At 47.5% G+C, this 10,787-nt stretch overlaps 2 protein-coding genes across 2 annotated transcripts; one reads left to right on the top strand and one right to left on the bottom strand.

Annotated features, from left to right (window-relative positions):
• Positions 1–3,905: 3,905 nt before the first annotated feature.
• LOC123401792 (9-cis-epoxycarotenoid dioxygenase NCED1, chloroplastic-like) lies at positions 3,906–6,903 on the top strand. The gene has a single exon (XM_045095641.1). The coding sequence runs from the start codon at positions 4,808–4,810 to the stop codon at positions 6,737–6,739; it is 1,932 nt and encodes a 643-aa protein (XP_044951576.1). The 5' UTR covers positions 3,906–4,807; the 3' UTR covers positions 6,740–6,903.
• Positions 6,904–7,285: 382 nt separating this feature from the next.
• On the bottom strand, positions 7,286–10,206 carry LOC123401793 (WAT1-related protein At5g45370-like). The gene is made up of 6 exons (XM_045095642.1): positions 9,902–10,206; positions 9,672–9,788; positions 9,306–9,588; positions 8,536–8,691; positions 8,188–8,339; positions 7,286–7,893 (listed from the first exon to the last, which is right to left on the bottom strand). Exons 1-6 carry the CDS (start codon positions 10,177–10,179, stop codon positions 7,686–7,688), a joined length of 1,194 nt encoding a protein of 397 aa, XP_044951577.1. The 5' UTR covers positions 10,180–10,206; the 3' UTR covers positions 7,286–7,685.
• Positions 10,207–10,787: the final 581 nt, after the last annotated feature.

The raw sequence follows: 10,787 nt of genomic DNA, 5'->3' as shown, positions 1-10,787 counted from the left end.
AGAACTATGTAGACATGCCCCGAGGTACTCCTCGGTCAATATCCAATAGCGGGACCTGGATGCCCATATTGGATCCTACATATTCTCCGAAGATCTTATCGGTTGAACCTCAGTGTCAAGGATTCATATAATCTCGTATGGCATTCCCTTTGTCCTTCGGTATGTTACTTGCCCGAGATTCGATCGTCGGTATCCGCCTACCTATTTCAATCTCGTTACCGGCAAGTCTCTTTACTCGTTCCGTAATACAAGATCCCGTGACTTACACTTAGTCACATTGCTTGCAAGGCTTGTGTGTGATGTTGTATTACCGAGTGGGCCCCGAGATACCTCTCCGTCACACGGAGTGACAAATCCCAGTCTTGATCCATACTAACTCAACGGACACCTTCGGAGATACCTGTAGAACACCTTTATAGTCACCCAGTTACGTTGTGACGTTTCATGCACACAAGGTATTCCTCCGGTACCAGTGAGTTATACGATCTCATGGTCATAGGAATAAATACTTGACACGCAGAAAACAATAGCAATAAAATGACATGATCAATATGCTACATATATAATTTGGGTCTTGTCCATCACATGATTCTCCTAATGATGTGATCCCGTTATCAAGTGACAACACTTGCATGTGGCCAGGAAACCTTGACCATCATTGATCAACGAACTAGTCAACTAGAGGCTCACTAGGGACAGTGTGTTGTCTATGCATGTATCCACGCATGTATTTGAGTTTCCAATCAATACAATTATAGCATGGATAATAAACGATTATTATGAACAAGGAAATATAATAATAACTAATGTATCCACACATGTATTGATCATTTGTGGTCTTAGCACGATAATTTCTCGACTGTCTACTGCAACAAGTTTTGTCTGGTTTCGATGAGGAAGGGGTGATGATGACGGCACGCCTTCAACTCGCTCGCTCGACTGTTTGTAGTCGTCGCTAGGTATTGTTATTTTTTATCTCTACTTTTTTCTATACTACCATTATTGAGTGTGAATAGATTGAAAGTTTCTCCTCATCCTGAAGAAAAAATAATGTTTCGAGAGTTCAGCTAGGTGGGGCTTAACTCAAAAAAATTAAGCCCTTTTGAGGTGCGATTTGAGATGCCTAGTAGATGCAGTGGTGTACTAGCTGTATCTTTCATTACTTTCATTACAGATCTGATAATATCATTTTCACTGGGTAAATGCAGACTTCTCTATATATACACGGATTTCGTATTTTCAGAAATTGTACTTTCTTTACGGCATCGACATGTGAGTGAGAGTTGAGAAACTTAGGAACAGCATATATAGTCCAGGGCAGGTAACCGAACGCCTTCTAAAAATTTGTCAAAAACTGCGGCCCAAGCCTGGCAGTGTGCCATCGTACCAGACACATCCTTATACCATAACGACGCAGCGCGTGCATGTCGCACAGTCCTGGCCATGCACGCAACCAAGCAACCGCATGAGCGTTGAACCTCTGGACTTCCGGAGAAGACAACAATGTCGCTCCACTGCATTATTAGCCTGCTCCCCGGGCCGATAAAAATATCGGGGCCCGATCCTGAGCTGCAGAGCGGCCTGAAATCTGCGCCGGTGAATCCCCACCTCGCCGATCGCTCGCCAACAAAGCACGCAGGCATCACGATGTGCACAGCCCTGTTCGTCGCGTCGTCGTTACGTTATTAGGTGACCCAGATACGCACCAGCACACACACATAGATATTGCCGCGTCCCCGTCGCCGTCGCCGTCGCCGCCGCTGCCGTCTCACCGGCTTCCGCCTACCCCTTCCTTATCCCCACCTCTACCTCCGGCTCCGCAGGCCAAGATAAATGGGTTTGGACTTTGGACTCTGGGTTGCATAATATTCACGTGCTCCCGCCAAATTACCACAGCCAGTTAATCCCGTCCGGATTCACGATATTACGTGCTCCGATGTGAGCTCCGGTGCGCTTAAAATGGTAGGGTCGTGAGGGGTTGTGTGGAAGCAATGGCAACCCGGGAGCGACCCGTCCATTTGATCTCCCGCTGGTCCGTGAGGGAGACGACGACGCCGACGTTGCCCCCCGGGCCACGGCCATGCCATCCTCGCCACCACTCCCTTGAGATGCGATCAGACTCGCCACAGTTGCCTATCGACCTCGAAGCCTCCTTTCTTTTCTTTTTGTGGCCCTCCTCCGGCTTCAACCAGTCTGATTTAAAGCGCTTAAAATGGGCCTCGATCGATCAGTGCCGGCCGACCGCATTATTTCTGGACTGGAGGAGCACGCACACTCTGATCGTTCAAGACATGATACTGATTTGTTGCGTCAGACGAGAGCGGTTGCTTGTGGCTTCAGATTTGGTCTCTCTCTGTGATGATACTGATTGGTTGCATCGGACGAGATTGCTGCTAATTATTCCTTCATTCGAAACAAAAAAAAACAAGGACATATATAGTGGGACTCTGAATCCTCGGAGACTCATGCCGCATGTTGGTGCTGAACTGCCTATGCGTGCACGCGTTCGTCTATGAACAAGCTGGTATGTATTGTATAGATTGCTCCCGTTTCGTCTGCTCTCTTGAGAGAAAAGTGAAGTGCTAAACGGAAATTGCGTTTGGTGGCCGAGCTCCATGAAGGCCTTTAAATTTGAAATTCAAATTTCATAAAAAATCATATTTTTACATTTTAGAAATTTTGAAAAAAAATATAGGGATAAGTGAAGGCGTAACACATGTGTGTAAATTTTCAAAAAAAAAATATTGAAATGAGGGCTGTGTAAAAAAGACAAATCTAAGGTTTTTTATACATGACACTATTTATCGTTTCAGGCCATGCATTTGTCTTTTTTGTGCAGACCATATCTTAAGGTATTTCATCCTAAATTTTTACACACGTGCACATAACATCCTTCTTTACTTGCATATTTTTTTTCAGGTTTTTTTAAACTGAAAAATTTAAATTTTGAATTATTAAAAAATTTCGGTCTCCATAAAGGCCGAGCTCCAAACGTCCGCTCTTAGCGCTAAGCTGGTATAGAACTTGCTTGCAAGTTGTACCAACACTACTACGGTACTACCTCCATGGATCATCGCTCAGATATTGCTGAGATGCGGCCTGAGAAGTTGTGCATGATATTCCGTGGAAGGTGGAAACGGGAAGAAGGATGGCGACCGCCGACCGGGGAGCAAGTGGATGGACGAGCGAGTGGTAGCAGGTGCCGAGGATTAATGGCTGATATGGACCGTGGGTCCCGTCAGTCCGCATCAAACAGTAGATTGATAATAATCTGGAAGAAAAGATTGTAACGGTTTATCCTGTCTCGCCCAATCATGTTATGGATAACTGCGCTGCTCAGTTTCACACAGGTGTATGGCTGGATGCTCTCCATGGATCCAACCAACCAATAGGCACTAAAATATACGCCCTCTCTTTTTAAATATAAGTTTTTAAAAAAATTATTAGAGGACTACCACTAAGTAAAATAAATGAATCTACATTTTAAAGTATGTCTATATGCATTTGTATATAGTCTTATAATAAAATTTTAAAAAGACTTCTTGTGTATCTAAATAATTATAGTTGGAAAGAACTATCAGTTTTCTCAAACTACAATTATTTAGATATAAAGGGAGTATTTAGGAATGGATGAAATACTACTTTCATACCTAAATAATTGTGATTGAGGATAACTAGATATTTAGTTACGGAGGGAGTAAATCTTTTTAGAGATTTCACTAGAAGACTACATACGGATTAAAATGAATAAATCTACATTTAAAAAAAATATATATATACATCCGTATGTAGTCTCTTAATGAAACCTTTTAAAAAATTATATTTAAAATCGGAGGAAGTAGTAACTAGATAGCCACAGATACGCCATGCATGCAAAGTGTAATTTGGTAAGATTTCACACGCATCACTGTGCAGGGACCAAGTTTTGTACAACCCACAGGCCACAGCCAAATGATAAGTAGTGAAAATTAATGTTGATCATGTCTAATCTATCCAAAGCATGTCCTTTTATAGCTGCCTGTACTGGACACTTGCCTAGCGCTGCAAACGAAATTGTGTGAATGCGCCCTTTCCAAGCTAGCCACTTGAAAACCTTGGCACTTCTTCTCCATACATGATCCAGCCACCAGTTTGTAGGATTCTAGACCATACTGTATGTAGTTGTCCATTTGGTGAGAACATAAAAGTTGGCAGTGTAGCAGGGTTCACCATTTCAGTCATCCCACTAACCCTCCAAATATTTATATTTAGGGCCACAAAAAGCATGATACTTGTTGTGGTTAGACTGATAGACTCCCTCAATATCCGAAGTTTTGGCACAATTTGATGAATCTCTAGATAAGTAGATATATTCAGACAAAAAGAACCATGAACACCAGAGTTCCCGCCGCGGACCCTTGTTTGATGATTGCTAAATTTTTGCATGCCAATTCTCCATTGGCAGCTCTAGTTCATTTTGCTAGTCAATGTTGACCAACTTATGGGCAAACAATCCCTGAAAAAAGAAACCAAAATACAGGTAAACTTGTGCACAAACCAAACACCCTAGGGCAACTTTTCATCCTCTCAGATTGTGCCGTCGCTTGCGATCCAACGGTCCACGTGATCTTTGAATTTTCACCAAATAAACATCTCCACCGGGTAAGTTTGCCTTTTACCAAGGCTATATATACCCATGCCATACAAGCAGCAAAAGGCAGTAGTGTGCGAACCGGTGTCGGCATTTGCTGCTACTCACCTGGGTTCCAACACAAAAATTGTTAGTAATCCAAAGAACCATTGATCTGCAGACTCCAGACTGCAGAAAATGGAGGGAGCACTTGTCACCTCCAACTTCAGCATGGCTGACCTCTACCCCGCCAAAGCCAATGCTGCCCATGCTCCGAGATCGAGGAGGCTCTCCTACATCTCGCCTGCCGCGTCTTCTGCTGCTGCACCGAACCCCAGCTACAGAAGGAAGAAGAGCACGTCGCCTCCGCCGCCGTCGGCTGCCGCCACCGCCACCGTGCTCACCTCGCCGCCCAAGCCGGTCGAGCAACAAGAGACGGAAGAGCACCTGGTGGACAGGTCGGTAAACAATGCGACCGGTACAAGGGTGGCTACCGCGAGAGCGAGCAGGGCGTCCGCTGCGCCGCGGCAGGCGCCTCGGTCGTCCAGGCCTCGCCGCCGGCCTTCCACCTCGCTGCAGGCGGCGTTCTGCAACGCGCTGGAGGAGGCGATCAACACGTTCGTCGACCCGCCGGTGCTGCGGCCGTCGGTGGACCCGCGGCACGTGCTGTCCGCCAACTTCGCGCCCGTGGACGAGCTGCCGCCCACGCCCTGCCCCGTGGTGCGCGGCGTCATCCCGCGCTGCCTCGCCGGCGGCGCCTACATCCGCAACGGTCCCAACCCGCAGCACCTCCCGCGCGGGCCGCACCACCTCTTCGACGGCGACGGCATGCTGCACTCCCTGCTCCTCCCGACGACGCCCGGCTCCGACCCCGTCCTTTGCTCCCGCTACGTGCAGACGTACAAGTACCTGGTGGAGCGCGACGCGGGCGAGCCGGTCTTGCCCAACGTCTTCTCCGGCTTCCATGGCCTGGCCGGGATGGCGCGCGGCGCCGTCACGGCGGCCAGGGTGCTCACAGGCCAGATGAACCCGATGGAGGGCGTGGGGCTCGCCAACACCAGCCTCGCCGTCTTCGGCGGCCGCCTCTACGCGCTCGGCGAGTCGGACCTCCCGTACGCCGTGCGCGTCGACCCGGCCACGGGCGAGGTGACCACGCTCGGCAGGTGCGACTTCGGTGGCCGCCTCAGCATGGGCATGACCGCGCACCCCAAGAAGGACCCCATCACCGGCGAGCTCTTCGCGTTCCGCTACGGCCCCATGCCGCCGTTCGTCACTTACTTCCGGTTCGACCCGGCAGGGAACAAGGGCGCCGACGTGCCCATCTTCTCCGTGAAGCAGCCGTCTTTCCTGCACGACTTCGCCGTGACGGAGCATTATGCGATATTCCCCGAGATACAGATCGTGATGAACCCCATGGGCATGGTGGTGGGCGGCGGCTCGCCCGTCGGGGCGGACCCCGGCATGGTGCCTCGCCTGGGCGTGATCCCCAAGTACGCCGCGGACGAGTCGGAGATGCGGTGGTTCGAGGTGCCGGGGTTCAACATGATGCACTCGGTGAACGCGTGGGAGGAGGCCGGCGGCCAGGAGATCGTGATGGTGGCGCCCAACATCCTGTCCATCGAGCACACGCTGGAGCGCATGGAGCTGATCCACGCCTCAGTGGAGCTGGTGCGCATCAACCTCCGCACCGGCAACGTCACCCGCACGCCGCTGGCGGCCGCGAACCTCGACTTCGGCGTGATCAACCCGGCCTGCCTCGGCCGCCGCAACAGGTACGGCTACTTCGGCGTGGGCGACCCCATGCCCAAGATCGGCGGGGTGGCCAAGCTCGACTTCGACCGTGCAGGCCACGGCGACTGCACCGTGGCGCGCCGGGACTTCGGGCCGGGGTGCTTCGCCGGGGAGCCATTCTTCGTCTCCGACGACGTCGAGGGGAACGGCGACGAGGACGACGGCTACGTGGTGTGCTACGTGCACGACGAGGGCACCGGCGACAACCGGTTCGTGGTGATGGACGCACAGTCGCCCGACCTGGACATCGTCGCCGAGGTGCAGCTTCCATCCCGCGTCCCCTACGGCTTCCACGGCCTGTTCGTCAGGCAGGCCGAGCTCCGGTCACAGCACCAATGATCATCAGATTCAGATACACCAGCACGTTCTATGTATAATACTAGTAGATCAACAGAATGGTGCATGGGTAGGCCATGTATAGGATCCCATGGCATACACATAGGAGAAATAGGTCATCTCATGTGTAGCATTTACATGTTTACAAGAAAGAAACATTTGTGAAACATACTTGCAGTACAAAAAAAGAGCCTGAAAAATACTTGCAACACACGTCCAGCCTGCAGAGTAGCTAACTCATTTTTTATTTTCTTTGAATCAAGAGTTGAGCAAATCATCAAATCCCCCCATTAACAGCCTGAAAAATACTTGCAACACACGTCCAGCCTGCAGAGTAGCTAACTCATTTTTTATTTTTTTTGAATCAAGAGCTGAGCAAATTATCAAATCCCCCCATTTAGTAGTACGAAACAAGGTATGAACTACTCCCTCTGTCTCAAAATAAATGTTTTAAGCTTAATACAACTCTCTACTAAAGTTAGTACAAAGTTAAGACGGTTATTTTGGGACGGAGGGAGTACTATACATGTTTACGCCGGGCCTCCGGAGTACAAGAACTTCACAGATAGAGTTTTATTTCTCCCAAAGTTTTACACACATGACCTCAATGGCTAGAGTTCATATATAAGTATGTATGTAGGGGATTTCACGGGATATACAAAGTCCGTGGAGCTACCTTGCATTTGGTAATAGAATCATCAATTCAGCATCCTCAATGTTGTTAGTCTAAAAAACAGAATGAACATGGCTTCTCTTTTGCCTAAATTAACCTAACTGCTCCTATGGAAAGGTATGAGAGTATGATTTTCTGCAGAGGACACAGATGCCAACATCATTACCAATATTCAGTGCAATCTTTTCTGCAGCACTTCTCTTCCTAACATCTAATGCATTCTGTATTTCTACTCATCAAAGGAGATGCCTAGCAGAAGTTGTGTAGACCAACTTCTCAAGATTCATGTGGCACATTCCATAGCCTAGAAAGGGATATAAAGGGCCTGGGGCTGAGGTTACCGCCCTTTATGACTTGAGAAGCACCGTCACATGGCTCCAATGCGCATTTTACATAAGGTACTCCAGTGGCAGTCAACTTTTCTCTACGTCGTGCCCAGGTGACAATGTATAAACCAGAGATGATTAGAAACCCTCCAATAATACTGCAAGCAAACAGAGCAGATTATACCTCAGATCAAAAGAGATGATAAACATTTATTGCCACAAAGAAAAAAATTGTACTTTGTAAATCATTGTTAGAAACTTGGACTATCAATCTTTCAGATTATCAGATGGTCAAATAGAACAAGACATCAATATGCATATCCTACATCACCACATACAGATATCAACAAGTAAGTAGAAGAGGTCTGGAAAAGTATTTTTCACTTCAAAGAAAGGATAAAATGGAAAAGGTTAACTCCAAAGAGTAGAACATATGATAAAGATACTCTTACCTTCCGAAATAAATTGGACTGCCCAGAAAGAGCACTGACAAGAGAGCAGAGAGCACTGGCTGGAGAGGCATATATAGTGCCACCATAGCTGGGCCCAGAATTTTGTTGGACCATGTCAATAAACCAGTATTAAGAGCAGATGAAACAACTCCCTGAAATAAGGGGAAAACAGAAGAATTTCAGTATAGAATATTTTTGGTGGCATGCGGCAACTATTCTTCTATAGCCTACACAAACTAGCGCATTTTGCAAGTTTGCAACAATTATCTCCGCCACAGTACTACATAGATGTACAAATTCAATTCATGGTCCCATGCATGAGAAAGATAAATCTAACACAAAGCTTACAGCATATACAACAGCCGCAAACTCAGATCCAGTCAAAGTCCAATCTTCTTTACTGGTTGTTGAAAAAACTCCTGAGATAAGCATTAAAAGAGCTCCAAAAAAGTATGAGTATGCTGTCAATGACAAACTGCAAGGGTACTTCACCAAAATTGGAGCCTGAAATAACAACACATGAACGTAATAAGTAACAAGAAAACTTTCTGCAATACAAATCGGAGCACATAGATCTTGTAGCATAAGTTTCAACCTTGAATAGCAAGATACTAAAGTAAGTCTAATACATAAACATATTTTCAACAATGTTAAAAGGGTGAGATCCTTCTATTAATATAGTGATATTGGTTCTTAAAATGAAGATGATTTGCTCGGTCCATGACAAATCTTCTTGTGACGATTCACCAAATAACATACCAAGTTCAATGTTAAGCAATGGCCAGTTGACCACACAGCATAAATATGTGCCTTTTCTAGGAAGAGCAAAGCCGGCCTAAGTTTTAATATCCTTCTCAATTCAAGAATGTCAAGAATGTAGAGAAACCATTAGGAATTAGGGCTGAAATATTCATCAAAATAGAGTGTTCTAAATAGAGCTGAAGTGCCCTGAAGTTGCCCTATAAGATTACTGATCTAATTCACAGAGGCTTTCAGCCTTTCAGAACTTGTGCCATGCATATGCTTGATAGAAAACTAAAGCTCGAGGTGTTCCGAGCTGAAAAACATCAAAATGCAAAAGGAATAGAGCGCGGCAACAGCCTGAAAATTACCAATACCTGCAAAGCAAGATAAGTTGCCATACAGAGGCAGTTCCCTATCAAACATAGCACTCCTATATGCCACTTTTCCAGCCCATATGCAATGAACCAAGATGATCCTGGCTCAGGTTGCAACATCTCGGTGATGACGTGATTACTATGAACATCAAGATCTAGCTCGCTGCTACCAAACACAGCTGCCCCCCTGTACAGCACCATGAGAACAGCACCAAGCACACAGACGATTGTGCCACCAACCTTGGCACGGCCCTCGTGTGTGACCAAGCTCGCCGTTTCAGTGCTGAAAATGGTAGAACTGCTTAAACCGGCGAACAAAGAGAGATGCGAGTCTCTGAACATTTTTCAAGATTGAGTGAGACTGACCCCATGATGAGGGCCAAGATGAAAGTGAAGACGGGAATTGATGGCTGAATGGCGGCGGCGTAGGTTGGATTGGTGTAGCCGAGGCCGAACAAGAATAGCAGCTGGTTGCCAAAGATGCTACAGGAGACACAACCAGACGCATCAGAGCAAGAAATTTGCTAAGTACATAAGCAGCATTGCTTCAAGCGGTCAGCGTGTCTGACACCGAGAGACCGAGTGGCCAGGCTTACCCCGTGAGCCCGAGGAAGAAGAAGGAGGTTAGGAGGCGACGCGTGACGGTCGGGGGACGAGCCTGCGCGGGCGAGCCGCGGTGGCGGAAGAAGGCGATGGGAGCGAGCACGCAGAGCGCGAGGAGGTCGCGGTAGACGCAGAAGACGACGCGGTTGACGCCGACGTTGAGCGCCTGCTTCGCGATGACGTGGTACCCCGCGTTGATGAACTGCGACCCCACCATCGCCGCGTGCGCCCGCCTCCCCTCCCCATCCCGCGCCGCCGCCGCCGCCGCCATCGCCGCCGATCCCGATCCCCCGGTCGTCGTCCCACGGTCTGAGTAGCGACTACTCCTCTTTGAACCTTTTCCCCACTGGTTGGCCAGTGGACACTGCCGGTCCATGTGCTAGGCTCTTCCTTAATCTGGAAATAGTTCTAGCGGGCCGTACTGTCCGTATAGCAGCAACCGAGTAGATCGGCCCACTTCGCGGTTTTTTTATTATTTTTTCGAAATCACTAATTAGGAGTACTCCTTTCAAAGATTACTTTCATCTTCCTAGTTTGCGACAAGTGGTGTACTGCATGCGTGTCAGTTGTCGCAACCTGAAAGTTTTTTTCATAGATTCGCATTTTTAAAACGTTTTATCTTCTAAACCGTGCATTCAAATCTTGAACTGTTTTCACCATTGAATTTTTCGCGTTGAGATCTTCAAAACTATATCTCATGTTGATAGGTTTTGATGAACTTCTTTTTCAAAAAAAAATCGTTCCTCGCGCGATAGGAAAAAAAAACAGAAAACGCGTTCTTTTCTTTTCCGACATACACATCTCTAATGAAGGCAAAACCGTGCCTCTCGTGAAAACAAAACCATGCCTCTCGCAACAAAAAGAACGTTATTTTTCCTT

Source organism: Hordeum vulgare, chromosome 6H (assembly GCF_904849725.1).
Source record: "Hordeum vulgare subsp. vulgare chromosome 6H, MorexV3_pseudomolecules_assembly, whole genome shotgun sequence".
NCBI classification, from domain to species: Eukaryota; Viridiplantae; Streptophyta; class Magnoliopsida; order Poales; family Poaceae; genus Hordeum; species Hordeum vulgare.
Note: the sequence above shows the minus strand (reverse complement) of the source record. Positions and strands in the feature narration are given on the sequence as shown.

What these genes read in the sequence shown, in the direction of transcription:
- LOC123401792 (XM_045095641.1), top strand. Translation starts at nt 4,808, where the DNA reads ATGGAGGGAGCACTTGTCACCTCCAACTTCAGCATGGCTGACCTCTAC.
- LOC123401793 (XM_045095642.1), bottom strand. Translation starts at nt 10,179, where the DNA reads ATGGCGGCGGCGGCGGCGGCGCGGGATGGGGAGGGGAGGCGGGCGCAC. An exon ending in CAACTTATCTTGCTTTGCAG is followed by an intron (nt 8,692 to 9,305) that starts GTATTGGTAATT and finishes TTGTTATTTCAG; the next exon opens with GCTCCAATTTTGGTGAAGTA. An exon ending in TTGCGGCTGTTGTATATGCT is followed by an intron (nt 8,340 to 8,535) that starts GTAAGCTTTGTG and finishes CCCTTATTTCAG; the next exon opens with GGAGTTGTTTCATCTGCTCT.